Below are 20,908 nucleotides of genomic sequence, written 5' to 3' on the forward strand. Positions count from 1 at the left end.
CCTACAAAGTCTACTTTTCTATTATCAACATATTTAACAAAACTGGACACACACTAACAAAGGGGGAAAAAAATTATTTCAAAATCAGTTCACCTTGAAGGATCACTGCGAATGTCTCATTCACTCCACAGCATGGATTTTGCTACGTTGTACAAAGAACTATACTTGACACATCAAGTCCAAGTGGTGTTTCTACTAAAGTGGACTTGAAAACCCAAATTAAGCACTTGCAGGAAATCAAGAACTTTACTCTCCCACCACACATACATAACCTTAAACACTAAGATGTCTAGCATCTTATGCTATCATAAATGTTTAAGTACTTCACTCTGTCCATAGCACACAAAAATCTTTATTGATATAAACAATTTCCCATGAGACTCACTACTCTGTCTGTATCAGTCCCTAGTATGGATAAATTTTTATGAATAATAAGGTCATTTTACCTATGCTATATATTTCTGCATGGGAAGAGGAATTGTAGGCCAGTGAGTTTGTATTTGGCAACACCACCACTTAGGATAAATAACCTATAACTCCAAGTAGCAAAAAGATGCAACTACCACAATGTGTTTTAAGACTCCTTAAGCATAACAAAAAGGGGGAAATAAAAGCTGAGGAAAGTATCCTTGGAAATATTAAAACAAAAGAATGCTACATTTTATGCAATAAAATCAACAGCTAAGGTGAACGGGCGTGTTACTGGACTCAAAAAAACCTAGAAAAAATATAAAAGGTGACAAGAGCAAAGAATATATGGGGACTATACAGTTAATTTGAAGTCTTGAACTTACATGAACTAACTTCTGAATACTTTGTGATTAAGGAACTGAATATACATGAAAGCCTGAGGTATACCATCCCAAACACAGCCCGGACACACAGCCAACAGATTAGTAAAACTGTGTTAACAGGATCTATACATCACTGTCTAGTTTTACTTATCTATTGCAAGAGAATAATTTACAATGGTATCCTGTATCTTTGCATCAGTTGAAGTTCATCAAGACTAGTAATCAGTCTATAGATCAGACCTAAGTATAAACCCCACTGACCATCTTGCAAGTCCTTCATCTAGTTCCAAACCTACTTACCAGTTCACAACAAGATTTATCACCAGCATAAAAAGCCAAGGCTGCAGATTCAGAATCAGATATAGCCTCAGCCATCGTGCATAACGCTGAAAAAAAAAATGATGGTAAGAACCACGTGGAGATGGGGGGAGAGAAAAGTAATGAATTTACTTTACAGGACGTAAAATGATCACAACATTAAACTACGATTTGCGATAGTTTCACAGAAGATATGTATGCGTATTTTTATGTGACATAATTAATCTTAAGAAAAGTAAGCTAAAGCGTTAGATAATTGCTCAAGTTAAAAACTAGTTAAATTAACTAACAACTCTAACAGTCTGGTAGGTCCACGGTTCCTGACAGCACTCCCGCACCCTCACGCCTCGCAGGCAGGAAAGCGACGGGCAGTTTCCACCAGCCGGGGCGGGGGGCAGCAACTAAGCCGCATCTGCCACGACCCAAACGCCCCGCAGGCCAGACCGGCGGGTGCCTCCCCTCGCCCAGGGCCCCCCGCCGCAGCCCGCGGCCCGCTGCGCGGAGCCCGGCCGCCCCGCCGCTACCCCACGGCCCCGGAAGCAGCGGGGCTCTCACCAGCGACGTGTCGCAGCCGCACGGAGCCGCGGCCACCGCCCTGCCCGCCGCCCCGCCCCGCCCCGCTCCGGTCCCTCCGCCCGCCGCGGAGGGGCTCTGTAGGGACTGCCGTGGCCGCAGCGCCGCACCCCGCCCCAGGCGGACCGGCCGTTACCCCACGCGGGGGGTAACGAGCCTGGCGCCGCGCGACAAGCCCGCCACTCACCGCCCCCGACACGGCCAGCGCGAGCCCAACCCCCGCCCCTCCCCCGCCGCCGCCGCAGGGCCCCACGCCTGGCCCCTCCCCCCGCACGTGCCAGCCCACGCACCAGCCCCGGCAGCGCTACTGGCCGGCTGCCCTCTGACGTCAAGGGAGAGCGCCAACGCTGGGTAAGGGGCCCCGTGGTCCTCGCCCGCCGCGAGCTCGTAGCTCTGCGCATGCGTCTGTTTCCCGCGGGCGCTCGGAGCGGGCTACGCGCGCTTTCTCCGACTGCGCAGGCGCCAGATGCAACGCGCCGCCACCGGGATGCCCAGCGGCCGGGGGTAGGGCGAGCGGATCGGCGTCTCTCTTCCTCCTGCCCTTAAGGGTGCCCTGGGTGTGGTTCCCTTCCTGGGGGACTCGAAAGGAAGGGGGCGGAATGGCCTAGCCGGCCGAGGCAGGCGGCAGGGGAAGGAAGGACGGGCGGCGGGCTGCGGCAAAAAGGGGGGCCGGCAGCGCCGCGGCTCCTGCCCATCCGTTGATGGGCGCGCGGGGCCTGGCGGGCTGGGCGCATGCGCATCGGCCCCGGCCCCGCCCCCTGCCAGGCCGCCGGCGCGCGCGGGGCGGGGGGAGGGGCGAGACGAGGAGGTAGCGACCGTTAGTGTGGTGCGTCATGTCTGCATAGGGGGTAAATAAGTGATTTGTGCTGTCTTGCTCCCCGGAATAGCGTGTAATTCGTAGCGAAACATAGCAAGAAACCTGTCAGCGATACTTTGAGTATTACTTCTCTTTTTCTTTTTTCCTGAAGTTAAAGGGAAGAGACCAGCATGGTTGAAAACTCTCCAGCCCCGTTGCCAGAAAGAGCAATATATGGGTTTGCTCTTTTTTTAGGATCTTGGTTTGGCTTTAGTAAGTATACTGTGTACTGAATAATTCACTGAAAAGTGTTGCTGTGCTTAGAATAAAAATGTAATTCCAGTAGGGCCATCTAAAAGGGTTACAATTACTTGCCAGATCTGTGAGATGTTACAAAAATCTAGCATTACCTTTTGTGATCCTCTCATGTTTTGTCTGCTTTTAATACTACTGTGGGATCAAATGCTTATTTAAAAAATTCTCTGCATTCTAATTTTAGTATTTTTTTTACTTGTATTGAATATACTGCTGTTATTCTGTAACCGCTGTAGGTAGTAGCTGTACAGTGTCCCCACCCCACCAAGTGCTAAAACCCCGCGTATTTAAGGTTAAGGGATATCTGGTTAACAGCAATGGAAAATGACCAGAGTCATACCAGCTTTTCTCTGCTGATGCAACAGATGCTTTAGCATTTCACTGGGGATATTTTATGTGCCCACACAGGACTAAGATAGCCTAGATAGGGTGAATTAAATGAGAACACCTTTTCAACAAACGAAAAGATGCTGCAAATAGATTGTAGTCGAACAGTAAAGTAAGACCCTTATGTAAGTCTTTCACGTATTTCCAAGGTAAGTGGCAGTGCAACTAAGTCTGCTTCCATTTTTCCCAGTGTTAGATCTACAGAGCAAGCCACTGCAGTTCCAAATTTTGTGTCACTGTTTGGCTACTAAACTGTTCATCTTGGTTTTTGTTAGGGAGAAAAATTTTCAATATTGGTTATGTTAACATGAAAACCATTATTAAACTTACCAAGAGACAGAAAATATTTTCAGTAATTTTTTTTTCTGAATTCAGTTCTTCCATCCAAGCACTGCAGTTCTACCAACTCTTCTTTTAGTCATACGACCCACTGTGTGATCACTTTGTAGTTTAATATTCTTGGTATGCAGAGTTATTTGGCATGCTTTTGCTGAGTCTTTTTGTTTTGTAGTTCCAAGGCAGTGCATGAAATTCTTGTCTGCTTACATAGGCAATCAAAAACTAAATGTTAAAGTAAATACAAAATGGTAGCATATAATCAGCTACAAAACATTGTCCCCATCCTGGGCAGGTTTTGTGAGTGATATGTTCTGCCATGTCATGGTAGAGCTACATGGGTTTAAATTGTGTAAAAGTGAAATACTATCACAGTATGGAAATACTGCTCTAAAAATTAAGAAAGAAGTCTAAAACAGTATCAGTTGCACTGTTACGATTTTTTAAATTCTTTTGTGCAGTTCTGTATCTTATCTGGGCATATGTTCCTGAGACTTGGCTATTCTCATTGGGACTAACATACTGGCCTCAAAAGTAAGTTCAAACAATTAAACTCCTAAACCTGAATATATATGCATATATAACACCCTGAATTAATTTCAAATAGCAAATAGAGAAACTATATCTTTTAAACAGTGGCCTTGCATTTAATCCATTTTTCCCTAATGATATAGAGCTGTTGTTTTTGTGAAGCATTATTTTATACCGATAAATAATTACTATAAGAAAAAACATTGTGTAATGAAAGAAATAGTATTCATTTCAGTATTTTATGATAAGTTTGAAATTTTGTCTTAACCAAGTTTGCCAATGGAAATACAGTAAATTTTAAATTGTATATAAAAAACTAAAAACCCTCTAAAAAGAATTTGTTTGACTGTTTATAACAGACAGGTTACAGTGACTCTGTAGTTAGTAGTCTTCTTGGGAGGAACCAGGGTCCATACTTAGTGGTGGTGTTTCTTTTCATCCTAGCTGAGTTTGTGCTGGATACAATAACAGCCAGTACATTAAAACTGTTATGTCATTAGACACTTTGTTATTATGATATGTAAATCTTAAAATCTTATTTCTCAGGTACTGGGCAGTTGCTTTGCCTGCATATGTACTAGTTACTATAGGAATTGGCTATATATTACTTTTTGGTATCAACATGATGAGTACAGCTCCGCTCAACTCCACACATACTATTACAGGTAATTTTATTGTTATTTTTGGAGGATTTTGATACTTAACTGACTATATATATACATACACATATATGTGTGTGTGTGTGTGTGTAAGTTTAAATATTACGACTCAAATTTTAAGCCCTTAATTTTTCAGCTGAGTTAAATGGGAGAGGAGTTCCTGGAAATACTTATGTACTGGAGTGAAAAGATAGCCATGAGCTCAACTCTTTCATCTTTACTGTGTTACAGCAGTAGTTTCCAACTAGTAAAGTGTAGCTTGTTAATAAAAGAGGCACCATGAGAGAAAAGGAACGTAGGCACATGAAGTTCTCCTAGTCTTGTACCATACATTACAAACGAGTGAGGAGTGGAATAGGAAGAAGGGCATGAGTACAAGGCAATGGCGGATGAAGTGAAGGGTGCAGGAGTCAGATTGGTGGGCTGAGGATGCTGCAGTACTGAGGCCTCATTAGATATAGGTCAGTAATGCACTATTTCCAAAAAAATTGTTTTTCAGGTTTATTTTGACTTTCTCATAGCTCGTCTCTCTCCCAAGCAGCACAGTTCTAGGCATTCAAAATATTTTCCAGATAGCTGCATCTTTTTGCACATGGTGTTCTATTTGCAGGTAGCCATTTTTGTTTAAAAAAAAAACAAACAAAAAACACAGACAGCAAAGCTTGCCAAGGAAGTTAGCTATTGCGAAGGGGGTAGACTACTGAAATTGCATTGTTTTAACAAACCACGAGTATAGTATTAGATTATAGTGAACTGCAAAGGAAAAAAGAAATCAGTCAAGGCTGTAGTTCAAATGCTTTACTCCAACGCTTCTGCCAAAAGCTGTAGTTTAGTCCTCTGTGTGCTCTTAGCTGCTCACTTTCACTCTCACGTCATCTTCTCACTTTGTGCTAGGCCAAGAGTTTGTGTGGCTGTATGACAGATGGGATGGGGGAACTACTCTGGTTGAAAAACAACTGTTTTTGTCAGCTTTTTTTTTTTTTTTTTTTTTTCCCAGAGGGATCAAGTTCCCTAATTGTGTTCAACATGCAATTGGAAAAATGTTTATGCTGATACAGGGAAGGGAGCTGTGTGGTGATGGCACAAGCAACCAACATAAAGGGAGGATGGGCTCCATCTTGCAGTGGAAATCCTAGTATAGATTGTTCAAACAACAGCCTGAGCCATTGGGGAGGGAAGGGGGGTTTGCTGTTTGGTTGTTTTTTTTTTTTTCCTATGCATAGTTATTGTCATACAGAATATCAAACCAAGTGAAGTATCAGATAGTGATTCCAGCAGCAGGGTAGGGTTGATTTCTTCAGTGACTTTGTTGTCGTGTTTCTGAACTACCATCTAATACTTCAGCAAGATGGAGAGCTTTTAGCAATGCTTACAGTAGCTAAATGTGTAGAATGTTGCATTATGTAGCATTTCTTTAAAGAAAAAAGTATCTTTAATATGCAGAATGTATTTATTGTGTTTCCTGTAGATAACTATGCAAAAAAGCAACAACAGAAGAAATTTCAAGAAGAAGCAATTCCTGCATTGAGGGATGTTTCCATCAGTGAAGTAAACAGAATGTTTTTCCTTCCTGAAAAAGGCATCTGCAATAGCAGTTAATTGTATTTAAGGTCTGTCTGAATAAAGTATTAGTAGCAACATTACAGAAATCAAACAGAAAATCAAAACCTATCCGTGCCAAGAAAAGAAATTTTCTGCTAGTATAACAAAATGTTTTTTCTAAATTTCTATCTTGAATTTATGTAAACATATTTGATTGTTGAGATGTCTTGGTTTTGTTATGCGTGGGCCTTAATCTGCTTTGGCCTGAGAATAATGTCACATGAATTTAATTTAACCATTCTTATGATTTAAAAGAAATGATCTGTTACTTATAGGTTGCTGCTATATTTTCCCTCTAAGTGTAAAAGAAAAAGAATTTGAGCCTAATTCAATTCTGGTTTTCACTGAATTCAGGGAAAGCAAATGTGCTCTGTTAGACTAATGCTTGAGGCTCTTGAAATCTCTCCCCTGTTGTTTTTGTTTTGGTTTGGTTTACAAGTCTCATTAAACTGACATATTTCCATTTTAAATACACAGTTTACATTTGTAAATATTAATAAAATACAGTTATTTTTACTTGTTTGAAGTTAGCAATTTTTCTGTGGTTCTGTAATATTTGTCTTGGGTCAAGGTATATAGAGGTAGATTTTCTTTATGCTCAGCAATCTATGTTGATTTTCTGCAAATTGGTTAGACTTATTAAAATACCAAGATTACTGGAAACAAGAAATATGAGTTGTGAAGATTTTATGCAACAAGTCTTAAAATGACTTTAATGTTCATCCTTAAAAATACAGAAAACTATTACTAGAATCAAAGAAATCTAGTAATTCAAAGAAATGTCTGTGAATACGGGAACCCACAGGTCCATCTTATTGTAGTCTAGATTATAGCACAAAGCATATGTGCTTATTTCAGCAATAGTTCAGATATTTCTTAAACAGTGAGGTTTTTTTCATATATGCATTAATGAGACAGACAATACATATTTACTTTCTCTGAGAGTCAAAAATCTAATTATTATTGTTTTTAATTTATTTATCTTCAGTAGTCAAGATTATTCATTTTGGTTGGAAAGACCAGTAAATAAAGCCTTAGTATGGTTTGTTAGGTCTACAAGCCGACTTCTGACCCTCAGAGAATTTAATTATAGAAATCACTATTAAAAGAATATAGAGTTTTCTGAAAATTTACGTATGAACACTCTTATGCCTTTAGAAATCAGTCAAAAGAGCCATGAGTTTGTGTGGGAAATTTTATGACCTGGCCACAATCAATCAGTCTGGTACAACTATGAACGTTTCTGTTTCTTGGTCCTCTAATCTTTAATAGTTTGCTACTCTTCCCACCTTTATCTAAAGGAAAAAAAAAAAAGCATGCTAGGTCTTATGGGTATGAAGAGAAAAATACCTTCTTAATTAAGCAAAAAAAGCTGTTTGGGATATTGTAGCGAATGAAGGCACAGACTCAAGAGGTGAAGCATCTTGAGACGTTTATTATTTGTTTCTGAGCATATTTATACTAAGAAGTTTGCTGTTTTCAGCGGTTTTTTTTCATCAGATATATACTGTTCACATCACAGATACACTTTGCTAAGCCAATCACCGTGCTGATCACGCTCCTGTTCATGCACAAGCTAGCCAGTCATCACGCTGATCACGCAGCGATCATGCCTTGTACCTTGCTACTTGCTTCTCCTTTCCCATATGCTTTGCTGCTTGTAACTTTCCACCAGTTTAACCCTGTCATGACGCTCCACAGGATATCACTCTGAAATAGTAAATTTCAGGTGTGTAGTTGTTTGGGGGCTTTTCCTGAGAGTGAATATTGGTACGTATGCGTAATGACTGTAAATTAGTACCATGCTTGTTTGCTTGATAGTTTTAGGCTGATTTGTGCACACACGCGCGTGTATGTATGCTTTGTTTTTCAGTTTGTCCCCAGTTGCTGTCCTTGTCCCCCCTCCTCCTGTTTTTGCCCTTCTGTTTACGGTACTTCAACTTCCGCGCTCACACACCCCTGTATAGGGTCAGTTCAAGATTTTATAATAGGCAGACATGAAGATGTATTTACTCTTTTGTCAGTTATCTAATCACTTTGTAAACACTGAAGTATTGACTGCAGAGTCATCTTTTCTTGTATAATTTCTGGCTGTGTTCTATGTTCCTTTTGATTTCTGAGAAAGCAATTTCTTTTTTAATTCTAAATTGGCAACTAGTGAAGGCTACGTTTCTGGTATCATTTAATGCAAGGATTAATTTAGTCCCCGGCTATGGATACCCAGATCTCTTTGGGATAAAGAAAAGCTACTGGAAAATGTCCTCAAATCCTGAAAGCACACAGATTAATGGACTGTAAACCTTGGACAAAGATTCTGTTGGAGATGAATCTGCTATTTCATTTGACTGCTAACCTCACAATTATGGGAAAACTAGCAGAGGCACTTCTGTGAGTAGACAAACTGGGGCCATTTGTTTAAGTAAAATGTGCAGGCGTGAAACTCAATCTTTGCTTTTCTATCACTGCCATGTGACAGTCTTTCAAAGACACTGTAGTGACCTTTTCTTCATCTTGAGTAATGTTTGACACTTCAGAAGTTGCCTCTGTCATCAAAACAAAGCTAGGTAATATTTACAGTGTATGTCCTTTAAGAAATACGTTTTTGTAGGGGATTGCAGGTGTTTGGGATCCATCATTTCATAGTCTTGCATATAGCTGTGATTAAGCAAAAGATACACAACTCTACCAGTCTAGCAAAGAGAAAAGGAGAGATTCTTCCATTTGTAAAGATGCAGCATCCTTTTAGCTATAGATACTTAGGGGGGTTTATATAGATTTTTGCCTTAGAGATTATTCCAAAACAATCTGAAATGACTGCAATGTGTTGCTAGTACCTCCTTTTTTTACAAAACATACCCATTTAATGACTTGAGGTATCAGATATCCATTTTTCTCAGAGTTTGACCTGAATAAAGCTAAAAAATTTGCCCCTATTTTCATCCTTCAAGCTTATTGATTGCATATTGTTATAGTGCAACCAGTAGTAATCAGTAGAGTTAGACCAACTGCTTTATTCCCGTTGAAGTAAGCTAAATGATTAAACATCAGTTGCTTTTTTATGCAACTTCTTGCATTTTTATGCAGTTTTTATTGTAGTGGACATTGATGGTGCTTTACACATCTTGGCATAAAGAAACTTCATTTTGTAAGATAAGTTCCCCAAATATGGTAATTGAATGAATGTGTCAACATGTCATAAAAAAAAAGGTGCACTGTTAAAAGTTTGTATGCCAATGAAAGTAATAGGGTGGCAGTTACAAAATCTGGCTGTGTAGTGATGATAGAGATCAAGTCTCTCTTCTGTCTTAGCTGTAAAGAGAAGAGTAGCAGTGATGCAGATAATGTGTTTATGATGTTGAAGTTGAGTTGATGTATGAAGTTGAATTGAGAAAAAGAAACTTTGGGAGTAGAGAGTCATGCAAATAATTAAAAATAGAAGCTCTCTTTGGTCTTTTGTTGCATTGCACTGTATTGAATGGCATGAGCTCGGAGGCTTCAGGGCAAGTGCATAGCGTATGCATATGAAGTAGCAGAAGAGCAAGATTCTCCTTGTATCCAGATGAGTTCATTTTTATTGTAAGTATTTCATTAATGCAAGTATTTGGCCACCATCATTGAGATAATAGGAACCTATAGCAGAAGAGGAAAATGATCTGTTTTGAAATTCAAAGGTGTAAAACATATGGAGTAAAATATGCAAGCGAGTATTACAAAGAGCGAGCACAATTCTGTATTTGCATTTACTGTTCCTACAGATAGGATGATCAGCACAGAAATAGGAAAGAAGAAGAAACATGGAATCTCAAATTTTATTTCAGTGAACAACCACGGAAGTGATGTCCTTGCAGAAAACTGTACTGAGTGAAGAAACGTGTTCTGCCAGTAGTAAAATGGAGTAGTCCTCCTCCTTGTAGGTAAACGTTTGTTGTTACAAGCAGGGCACACCTTAATTGCGCCACACCTAAAGCATTCTGACATGTACAGACCATCTTAAAATTATTTTGAGCGTAGCAGGGTCTTTAAACTTGATGGTCTTTAAAACAACCATTGTGATGTGGGAAGGGGAGAATTGGCTAAAAAGCGAGTAACAAATTATATTATTCTAGACTTTGTTTGGAAAAAGTTCAGATACCAACAGCTACAATCAAAGACACTCATATAAATCAGAAAGCTCTAATATTATATGTTTATCCTGTTCCTGCAGCCAGCGTTTCTGTAAGGTTAGAAATTTGCCTGAATCAAGAAGGCTCATACTGCTCACAATGCGTGTGCCTGAAACTTTTCTGAGAGTAGGAGAAGGAAGGAAAATAAATGTATTCATTCCATAGTATAGATCTCTTTCTGGTGCTATGGTTGTTGATTTTGACTCCTTTGTGCTAGTTGGTCAACAAACATTAAAAATGCTGCTCTGCCCCAAAGGGCAAATAAAGGATATACAGGGAAAGACAGAGGTGATAAAGTAATACTAATAGGTTTTGTAGTTCTTTTGAGTGGGCCTTAAGATGCTCCGAGTTAAATTAGACAAAGTTAGGCCTAAAAGAAGGGAAAAAGAATGGAGAGAAGTGATCATAGCTGTAGAAACAGTGAACTTTCCATCTCCGACAAAACTTAAGTGTGAGGTCTGTAGAGTAGTCTAAATAGTGTTTGAGTCTTCTTCCCCTTTCCCCCTGTTCCCCCTACCTGGCCCAAGAGAGGATAGCAAATCAACATGTGTTGGATATATTCATTTGCTGTATTTGTAGCAATTCAGTATTGCAAGTGTGATTAGAAACTATGAGAAAATCTCTGGCCTGACACAGTGTTTCTCTAATACTTAATTCACGTTCATGCTGAACCTCTCACCTACAGGTACAATGACAGGCTCAATATTAAAGTTATTTTAAGAAAGACTTTTTGAATACTTGGTTTCTTTACAAGGCGGTTCCTGTGGACTTCCATTTCATTTGTGGGTATAAATGATAAAGAATTTCTGCCTAACAATCAGAATAGTTGATACATGATTTATGTGTGAATATCTTTGGTTGCATAATGTACCTTTTCCGTTGGCACTTTAGTCTTAGTGTTTAAAATGCTTGATGCAAAGTCCTGCTTGCTTGTATACTGTTATGTTATGGTTTTGGTCAGCTCTAGAACAACTGAGATTAATAGTTTTTTTTAATCTCTCTCTTTGTTCATGAATTGAGCTGTATTATGAGGAGGAGGTTTTGCAAACTTTTAGTCTTGTTCTGCCAGTGTCCTTAAAGAAAGATTGCCAAAGTAAATTTAGTTGGCATGCTGTGCAATATATATGATCAACTTAAATTTCAGCCTGTTGCTAAAAGGAGCTGACAGATTAATCCAATTTGGAAATCATGGTTATGTGGAGTGTAATTTACCTCATAAATGTTTCCGTGAATTTGATGGATTTTGTCTCTAGAGCTCATAAAATTGCTGCCGTGAAGACTGCCTTTTTTTTAGATGTGGCAGTTAATTCTTTTTTCCCTGCCACTGTTGTTATTCTCTCAGTATAAATGTAGTTTAGAAAAAAAAATCATTCCTATGTTAATTATTTTTCATTTAATTCAAATAATTAGTGGATAATGTTTAGAAAGGACACTTAAAAAAATCATGCAAAAGGTGTGCTTCCGTTGGATATATTTATCCTTTAAGAGCTTGCCATTGCAACAGAGCTTGGAAGTAGAACTCAAGACCATTTTATGAACACATTTTGACTTTTAACGGGAATAAATACAGTAGAAGCATAAACACTGTTGACATTATGTAGGTACCTCTCCAGCATTCTGCCAGCTCCAGTGGAACATTAACTTGTCTTTCAGTGTCATAATTTTAGATAAAAATGAAAAAGAAATGCTAAGGTAGCATTTGCTGAAAACATTACCATTGTTGAACAGTAACGGAAGCTCTGTGGAACAGAGATCCTGAACTAACATTTAATTTAACCTGGTCTTGTCTTTGAAGTATTAAGCTCATGATAAACTCATTAAGTGGAGGTGCTTTGTTGTCTTTTTCCTGCAAATGATGGATGATTCTAAGGTTACTCAAGACTTCCCAAGGTCAAACCACAGATAAAGTAACAAAGCAGAACTGAAAACTGAAAGTTAACTGCAGTTAAATAACAGAGATGCTATAATTAGTTCACTTGTAGCCGCCTTCTTAATTATTAATGAACTGGTAAGGGGTCACAATGCATATTTTATTTAAGTGTGCTTATTTGCACGTGATAACTTCTGGTCATCCAAGGTGCTTAGGATGAAATAGTCCCATCTGTTGATACTAATCCCTCCAGCTCAAAAGATCTTCTTAACAGGAGGATCAGTCTGGACTGCAACTGAGGCTGGCCTCCACATGTTCTTGTGAACCTATGGAGAGCTGTTCCTCATTGTTATCCTGCAACAACAGTAACATCAGTTCCTGCTGAACATCTGTGTCCACAAGCATCCACTGGTCTCATCTGATACTTTTCTAAAGGATAAACATAGAACACTGCTGGGCTTCTGCAGGGCAGATGGAGAAGCTATAAAGGAGGAAGTAACAGACAGCAGAGTCTTCACAGAAAGGTAAGGATCAGCAAGGAGGAACCTGCAGAGTGTTTCTGTTACTTAGTGATTCCTCATGTGGTGACGTCATCTATGTGAAGCAAATGGCTCAAGTGTGACGAGTTTGCTGGGGAGCACCATACTGTGTGGAGATTGTCAGATAAATGCCAAGTTACAGAGCCGTTTTCACAGAGGAGGCAGATGGTTCCCTCCAGACATCCCTCCAGATTCCAGTAAACCTCAATGGAGACCTGAGCAATTCAGCAATAACCAGATTGACCTAGTGGTTTCTATCACATCACAGGGAAAAATTACAGCACAGGTGCACGAAGAGATTTCTTAAAAGGTGAGAAGCCCTGCTAGAGCTTCTTGCCAGGAAGAAGTTGAGGCTTAATGTACAATAATTTGACCATTGTATGAAATATATCATTATCAGTGACCTGTTAAGTGTTCTTGGATGCTCTTCTGTTTAAATGTGCTACAGATTGAGTATGATGAAGCTAGAGTATATGTATATATATTTTAAGATATCTGGTGAGAAAAGTGAGGGACCTGTTATATGTCTGCATGTTAGGAGATGATGAATGAGTGAAATATGAAACAGCTGAATTTTGATGTGTCACGCCAGGGCTTACAGGTTCAACTAATTCTTTTAATTTCATATGTTATAGGATGTTGTCTCATTGTGTAAATTTAATTACCAGATCAGTTTTTGAGTTTGTAAATAGAGTTTCAAAAAAATCCTGCATTCTAATATGTTGGTTCATCTGAAATCCTAATTTGCCAGATTTACAATTTAGAACACTATCACTTTTTCCAACTGCATTGTACTAAGAGGAAGATCTGACACACACATTAAGTGGCTCTTACAGCCATCTCACCTTATTTACACTACCAAAAGTTGTGTAGATAAGGTTAAGAATCTTGGGTTCTGCCTTTGCCTTGTCTCCAGAGAAAGTATGTCAGTTTTGGTTAGAAATAAGGTAACTGAAGCATAATAATTCTGAAACATAGTATGGCCAAAAAGCTAATCCTTGAGCTAATTTAAAAATGCTGGCATAGCAACACAAATCCTGGCAAACTCTCTGAGCATATACAATTTATGCAAACAGAAGCTTGCTTTAAGCAGAACAGATTTTACTAATTCTCTGAATGAAATAAATTACACTGAAAAAAGCAGGTTTTGGCTAGTTGACTGTGTTGGAATATGTGTATGTCTAAACTGTGCATAACAGTAAAGTTGCTTATGAAAATTAGTAACTTAAGTCACCCTGAACATCAGTTTAAAAAGAATTTCAAGGTAATAAGATACACATCCAAACAACACCAGCTAGGAATCAACAGTACGTCAATCATACTAAAATCATAGATTCAAGCACACTAAACTGTAGAAATAAGATCTGAATATTGTGGTTAGGACAAAAACAAAGGTAGAATTTAATGCATGTTTTAATGTGTCATTAAATCAAAGTTTTTAGTCAAGATTTACATTTTTTTCTGACTGAGAAAAAGGCACTTTTCTGATTAGAGGAGGAAAATCTGGTAATAATGGAATGACAGGACCCCAGATAACATCACAAGACACTTAGAACTTGTCTTGACAAGGGGTTATACTGGAGTCTCTGTTGAAAGGGATCTGGTTAATTTGGGATATAGCATTCATATTGGAGTAAGTGTGCCCCATAGAGCTAATAAGCAATAGGCTTTACATTTTAAATCATTCTTTACTTTAATTTTTAGAAATTTTGTGTTTCAAAACCTTCAGTTTATTCTAGGATTGTACATTATAGCATGTACATGTACATAATCAATCAGTCATAATCATTTTCGTTTTAACAGGACTGCAATGTAAAAGAATAGTGAGTCACTAAATACAGTGCTCTTAATGTTCTTAATCCAAGTGTCACTTAAAGCAACTCAATTTAAAATACTATAATTTTTTGTTAAGCTTCAGGGTTTAAAGGTTTCTCAAAAAGGCAAAAGGATTTCCTCTTTGTTTCCAGTTACACTGACTCATTCTTCTTGGCAAGGTGGTTCTAAACAGGTTTCATACGCACTTTGATGTGTTTCTTCATTCAGTTAGATATTTGTCCATATGTGTGTTACAGTTCCTTTTTTGTCTCTTGCTTTTTTTGTTCCTGTATTTGTCCAAGGCTGACTGCTGTTTGTTATTAGGCTGAACTGATCTCTTCTTCATCCTCCTCAGAGTCAATGTCATCATTGTAGAAGTGAATTGTAGCTTGCACTGGAAAACCAGCCAGAACCTTCTCTCCGATGTTACTAAGAAACTTTTGGGATTTGGACCTGGGCAAATAAAGTCTAATAAGAAAACATGTTTTAAAAGAAAAAGTAAAACTATGTGAATCTTTCGCAACCAACCTAGCTTGAGTATTATGATCTATTTTCTCCTTTCTTTGTAGAGAAAAAAATCCTGGGGTTCCTTGATGTTGTCTCTTACAATAAAATTTGCTAACTAAAAGGTACTGTTGATTTTCAGTTACCTTAGTTGCTTTGGGCATATCACATACTAGATTTAGCTAAGGTTTCTCCCTGATAATGTGTTGCCAGGGCAATGACATGTAGTTGAATTTTTTTTTAGCACCGTGCAGAATGCAGGTGTCCGTTCCAATTGTGGGAAGCTTGAGGAATGCCCTGGGATTCTGGCAGCCTTCCTGACACTGAACTGAGACTGCGGTGGGTTGCCTGTAGCATGGAAGTTGATATTAGTGATTTCTGTGTCTCCAGGTGGAGGAGGAGGTGTACGCTGAGAGTGGCTTATTTCAAAATTTGTATTGTTTTGCATTGAAATTTTAAACCTACTGTCTCAGTTTACATTTCAGGTTTTCACCTGCTTTCCTACTAAAGCAAAACTTATGAGGTCATGCTGTTTGTACACATATGTATGTGTTTTTGTGTGCATGTGTCTTGCTCTTGTTTCCACTTTGGCTGGTCTTCAGTTAAATTTGACAGAGGAACAAAGGTCACACAAAGTTTAAGCTTCTAAAACTTATGTAAAAGCAGATGCTTGTAAAGAGGAGGGATATTCCATTAGTTTTCCCCTTAAATAGAAAGTCTGCATCAGGAGTTTGTACATCATTAGGCCCTAAAGAATCCAACTGGGGGTGAAAATTCTTATAAATTCCCCAACCACAGAAAAGTTGAACTAAAGTTCAATCTTTATTCAAGAGCAAATTTAAGCAACCGTAAGGCACAGATGTGTAACAAGTCGTATTCCATTAGCAGCTACTCATGTTAATTATTTGGGTATTGTAAGCTTGGTATCATATTAATAAATGTAAGTATAAATTGGATCAGGTAGGATAACACTGAGTTTCTTTTAAGATGACTTTTTTCATATTTTCAGTATTTCTTCAGCTTCTGTTTAGCCTGGGCATCTTTCTTTGTGGAAGGATAAAAATCTATGAAGTTTGGTGAGTAGCTGAACTGCATCACTGAAAAGACTCCAGAGATGAACTTATATTTTTCCATAGAAGGAATATGACTTTTGGGGGAAAGTTTCACTTTTCCTGTATCAAATGATAAGATTTATCTCACCTCACTGGATGTTGAAAACCCAGGGCTCCTTTTGATTGAAAATTTCTTAGTTGACCATCCTGTTCTGACTGCAAAGAGACATATTTATTATTTAAAATAGGATATAAATGAAGATTACACTCTTTTCTTGTACAGATAACTGTAAAATTCTGTAGTAGCATTGCTTTGTTTGATGTGCTGCACACAAAACCGAGACAGTTGTCATCTGATATTTCTATGCAGTAGCTTAGAACAACAAGATTTCTTTTTCCCTGTTGTTACAAACTTGACTTTACATAAAATAGGGAAATATCATTTTGCTGTACTAAAATTTTTGTTGACCAGAATCTAGAAACAGTCCACTCTCCTACAAACAGACAAAGATGACTTTTGCCACTGTCAGAGCAATTTGTCTAGGCCGAAGGCTGTTCACAGTGTTTTTTTTCTGCGAAAGCAGGCTTCAGCATGGATGTTCTTGTGGGCAACAAAAAGCCCTTTGGCTACAGATTGAGCAAGAAGTCTTAAAGAATTGTCTCTCTCTCTTTTATGTTGTCCCTTTTCTCCCATACCTGCATGTTTGTATTTCAGTCAAAATGTTTTGTTTTCAAGCTGTTACTTTTTTTTCTTTTAAATCGGGAGACTCATTTACTTTGTTTCCACAGTACCTAGCAAAATGAACTCCTCATTTTGCAGAACATTGTAGATGTGATTATAGCATGTATGTTAAATAATAAACATTATATGTTATTTTCCTCCTTTCACATTTGCAATAAAATTAAAATAGTCATCTTTATTTTGTTGACCTATATTTTTTATCATCTTCCCTTTGGAATACATATTATTTTTTAAAAATGATAATATGAATTAATTAAATACATATTATACATGTATGCCATACAGCATACATTTTCTTTGCAGGCTATAATACAGCATTTCTGAAGAAATTCTGATAAAGCCAACTAATTGCAAATCTGATTCAGTTGTTTGTGTGTGGCAGAAAATGTTCAGGGTTAATCTGAATTATACTGAATTATACTGATAATAATAACTTCAATATAAATTATTTTTCATGGCTTTTTTCTCCTAGTATAAATAATGGCACATTTGCAAGTAGGAAAAACATTACTTTTTTTAATGAGAAGTATATCATTAGGTAACTATAGACTATATTAGAACACATATTGTTTGTTTAAATTTGTTACCACTACTTTTATTTTTTAGTGCTTTTTTCTGCATCTTTCACTCTCTCATGAGCAGATTTTTATATGCAGATTACTAAACCTTATTTTAATTACACAAATAGAGAATATTGTCTTTTTTGTTTGCTTCACTTTCCAGTGCTTAGAATGTCTGCTGATCTGCAAAGCATTGGCATTTGCACACGTCTTGCAGAAAATAAAAGTATTTGACATGCAACTAGCAAAAACATTGTGCCCACCCCATCTTTGAAGCCCTTCTCCTGGAAATTTCAGTAGCTCTGCTGAAGAAGACACTTCTTGCTTTCCGCAGCTGTGGAATGCTGCTACGCATTAGCAAGTGTCTTTTCCCACTTATGCACTATACAAAGTATCCAAGCATCTTTCCTCAAATGTTATGCCCCTGTTGAAAAGGGCAAGAAAGGGGTTCCCCTCCTTTAACCCTCATTAGGTCCCAAGCTACAGAGGTATCTAGGAGGCTGCAGGGGTGAGGACAGGCCGTAAAACATGGATGAGGAGGGTCTGGGAAGCTTCTGGCAGGAAGGAAAAATGCTAAAATTGAAATTAGCTTTTTCAGTTATACTTAGTTTGAAACAATGCCAGGCTCTTAGCATGAAAGTGAAAAACTTCATATGTGGTTTGTTTTTCCCACACAAATTGGGAGAAGCTCAAGCGTGAATTAAACTTTTGAGCTGGTTAAATAAAGTTTTCTAACTTTTATTTTAAGTTTTCTAAAAATGCAATTTCAGTATAAAATCACAGCTTCCTGATTTCAGAAACCTTATTTCATTGAACTTGTTACTGTAAGCATAAAATTCTTCCCATGAGACTGAGATTATTCTTAGCCAGTTTACAGGTGCCTCGGGCAAAGCTTAGACACTACCAGGAAGGAAGCTCTCCCACAAGCTTTCCCCAAGTTGCCTGCCAGGGATGCAGCACTCCCACTGATCTGTACAGCTACAACCTCCATTTTCAGGAGGCAACAAGTACAAGACAAAAGGTGTTGCACACATTAGAATGTAGTAAAAATTTGAGTTTTTACAGACTTGCACTAAGGAGAGCTGTCTTAGCCTGCTGAGCCTTTGGTTAAAAAATTGAAGACATAACTATGGGTCTGATGTTGCAAAAACTTACGCAGATGCTTAAAACTGAGCATGTGAATAGTACCATTTAAATATATTTTTTAAAGTTTGAAAGGTTGGGACCTACATTGACTGTGCTTAAATCTCTCTTTATTTGTTTCTTTTGAACCTCACAAACCTTCCTACATGAGTAAGTAAAACTCATAATCACTGTGTCTTTCAAAGGCACTTGTCAGAAATACCCATTTTTATATTGAGTTTTCTGTTGATTTCATAGCTGTTTTAGCTATAGCAATATCCCTTCCAAAATCAATCAGTACAATTGTAATAAAAAGGTATGTTTTTTTAAATTCCATCTTAAAGTCATTTTCACTCAAAATCCCCTCCCACAATACACAGTATCACAGATGGACCAGGCCTGAAAATTTCAAACTTTGGATATTCTTACTATTTTTGTAATTAAGTAAATAAAAACTGATGTTAAAATGAGGGTGTACTGGAGAGTTGTCTTAGTCAGCAGTGCTTTCTGCAGCTCTTTAACAACTGATAATAATTCTATATCTGATACAAAATTAGAAGTACTCATTTAAACATTATCATGTATAGAACAAAATGTAATTTGAAACACTTTTTAACACCAAAGAAATACTTTAAACTTAAAGAACAAATGAACAGAAAGAAAACCAATCCTCACTTCCTCTGTTCAAATAGTGAGAATTTCTGCACCTGTTTTCTGTCAGGATTATTTTATCCAGAATTTATTCTCACCATTCTTTGATCCTCTGTCATTTCATCAGCTCTTGCTGTGAGTATCCAGGGCCTCCATAAAGCAGGGCTGCTGAAAGATTGAGATAGAATAACACTCCCATAGTTAATTCTCTGTAGTGATTTTCATACAATGTGCTTCCTTTTGTTAGATGCTTTTGAAACAGCATGGGGTTTTTTTTCAAAACATTCTGATTTGGTAAATCTGATTTCTATGGCAAAATTATTCTGTCCTCTGTTTAGGCAAAGTAGACAATCACTTGCACATTTTTCACTATGGTAATATTTCCCTTTAGGATTTCTCGATTCAAGGAACTGTAACTGCAAATGATTAATTAATATTGAAATCTTTTTTGCTTATACAGCGCTGCTAAAAAATAAAAAATAATCTTCCCTGTCTGACAGTATTTCTAATTGAAGACGATTACATATGGTCATTGCATGGCTGATTATTTATTGATTAAGCGACTCCAGTGTTAAACTAACATGGGTAATCTGACCTAATCAGTTTAAGGGAGCATATATAGTGGTGGATGCTGCATCTGCCTTTTGTTAAGACAATTTCAGAGTGGGGGTTACAATTGTACTTGCCATTTTTAATAGTAGTTTTCTTCTCTGCTGCTGGGTAAAAGATCCATACAGTAGGGGAAGCAGAATAATGCTTTCAGATGGACAAGGTAAAGGAATTAAAAAAAAAAAAAAAACAGTTACTGCAATCTTACTTATAACTGGAGCTGAATGCAAATTAAGTTCTGAAATATTTGACTGAAAAGGATAAAATATTGGCAAAACAAAATATCAGTTCAAAATGAAATATTTTCAGAAATGTATTTTGCCTTTTTTTTCTGAAGCAGAAATTTGTTTTTTATTGTCTATTCACTGTCAAAATCATTACATTCAAAGTGAACTTAAAATCTGGCTTCTTAGTAGTTTTTCAAGGTACTATATGCTTACTGCACAAACTGATTTATTGCTTATGTTATGATTCAGCAGGCAGTATTATTATTTTAAAAGGGATATTCACTGATGAGGTCTATAGATAGATACATTCTCTCTCCTTGGACTGGATCCCTGTTTTTAAGGGAGTCCTCTTGTTTCCAGTTCATAGTACTTCTGCTGGAGTTTTCAAAGGATGGCTGGTGAAAAAAGTCCTCTCCCTATAATCTCTCTTACCTCTGTAGCTGCTCTCTTGGATGGGGCGAATGCAGCTGGGTGTCTCTGGAGCAATGACAGATGTTGTCCACTGTAGCCTGGAGCAAGGAATCTGCAGCTGCACCCTCCATAGTATTTGATGGTCTAAAGTCTGCTGTTCCTATGGCAGCCTGGGTGCTCGCCTTGGCCTTTCAGCTCCTCCTTTATCTCAGCTCCCAAAGAATACTTACCTAAAGCAAACAAGGCCTCAGGTAAAAGGAGAGAAGCGTCCTTAATGAGTTTGCTTTTGACTCCTCCAAGTATTTCAGAGGTTCTCACGTGGTCAGGCTGTC

The 20,908-nt window shown here is 38.0% G+C and overlaps 3 protein-coding genes across 10 annotated transcripts in view; 1 reads left to right on the forward strand and 2 right to left on the reverse strand.

The window, feature by feature from the left end:
• Positions 1-1,890, reverse strand: part of TTC3 (tetratricopeptide repeat domain 3) — a 62,259-nt gene extending 60,369 nt beyond the window's left edge. For 4 of the 6 annotated variants that reach the window (XM_067298752.1, XM_067298760.1, XM_067298743.1 and 1 more), the window contains exons 1-2: positions 1,873-1,890; positions 1,095-1,180 (exon numbers count right to left, since the gene is read on the reverse strand). In XM_067298752.1, the coding sequence (XP_067154853.1) occupies positions 1,095-1,169 (75 nt within the window). In that variant the 5' untranslated portion in view covers positions 1,170-1,180; positions 1,873-1,890. Of the gene's footprint in view, positions 1-1,094; positions 1,181-1,402; positions 1,513-1,667; positions 1,698-1,872 lie in introns of those variants that run through there. The other 2 variants (XM_067298728.1, XM_067298735.1) reach the window with 2 other exon arrangements.
• A 180-nt stretch (positions 1,891-2,070) lies between these two features.
• Positions 2,071-6,827, forward strand: PIGP (phosphatidylinositol glycan anchor biosynthesis class P). 3 transcript variants are annotated; one of them, XM_067298678.1, is made up of 5 exons: positions 2,071-2,189; positions 2,654-2,754; positions 3,981-4,053; positions 4,597-4,715; positions 5,707-6,171. In XM_067298678.1, exons 2-5 carry the CDS (start codon positions 2,673-2,675, stop codon positions 5,760-5,762), a joined length of 330 nt encoding a protein of 109 aa, XP_067154779.1. In that variant the 5' UTR covers positions 2,071-2,189; positions 2,654-2,672; the 3' UTR covers positions 5,763-6,171. The 3 variants fall into 3 exon arrangements, with proteins under 3 accessions (XP_067154779.1, XP_067154768.1, XP_013810708.1); XM_067298667.1 differs by lacking the exon at positions 5,707-6,171 and adding an exon at positions 6,178-6,827 and having other exon boundaries at positions 2,086-2,189; XM_013955254.2 differs by lacking the exons at positions 2,071-2,189; positions 5,707-6,171 and adding exons at positions 2,459-2,533; positions 6,178-6,827.
• A 5,044-nt stretch (positions 6,828-11,871) lies between these two features.
• Positions 11,872-20,707, reverse strand: RIPPLY3 (ripply transcriptional repressor 3). Its single transcript, XM_013955267.2, has 4 exons — positions 20,598-20,707; positions 19,428-19,497; positions 16,403-16,470; positions 11,872-15,166 (listed from the first exon to the last, which is right to left on the reverse strand). The coding sequence occupies exons 1-4, from the start codon at positions 20,705-20,707 to the stop codon at positions 15,019-15,021; spliced, it is 396 nt and encodes a 131-aa protein (XP_013810721.1). The 3' UTR covers positions 11,872-15,018.
• Positions 20,708-20,908: the final 201 nt, after the last annotated feature.

This window comes from Apteryx mantelli, chromosome 1 (genome assembly GCF_036417845.1).
Source record: "Apteryx mantelli isolate bAptMan1 chromosome 1, bAptMan1.hap1, whole genome shotgun sequence".
Classification (NCBI taxonomy): Eukaryota; Metazoa; Chordata; class Aves; order Apterygiformes; family Apterygidae; genus Apteryx; species Apteryx mantelli.

Bases quoted from the DNA above. Each gene is read 5' to 3' on its own strand.
- PIGP (XM_067298667.1), top strand. From the start codon at position 2,673: ATGGTTGAAAACTCTCCAGCCCCGTTGCCAGAAAGAGCAATATATGGG. The intron at 4,054-4,596 runs GTAAGTTCAAAC...CTTATTTCTCAG, and splicing joins CTAACATACTGGCCTCAAAA to GTACTGGGCAGTTGCTTTGC. The intron at 4,716-6,177 runs GTAATTTTATTG...TGTTTCCTGTAG, and splicing joins CTCCACACATACTATTACAG to ATAACTATGCAAAAAAGCAA.
- RIPPLY3 (XM_013955267.2), bottom strand. From the start codon at position 20,707: ATGGAGGGTGCAGCTGCAGATTCCTTGCTCCAGGCTACAGTGGACAAC. The intron at 19,498-20,597 runs GTAAGAGAGATT...TCAATCTTTCAG, and splicing joins CCAAGAGAGCAGCTACAGAG to CAGCCCTGCTTTATGGAGGC. The intron at 16,471-19,427 runs GTGAGAATAAAT...GTCTCTTTGCAG, and splicing joins TGACAGAGGATCAAAGAATG to TCAGAACAGGATGGTCAACT.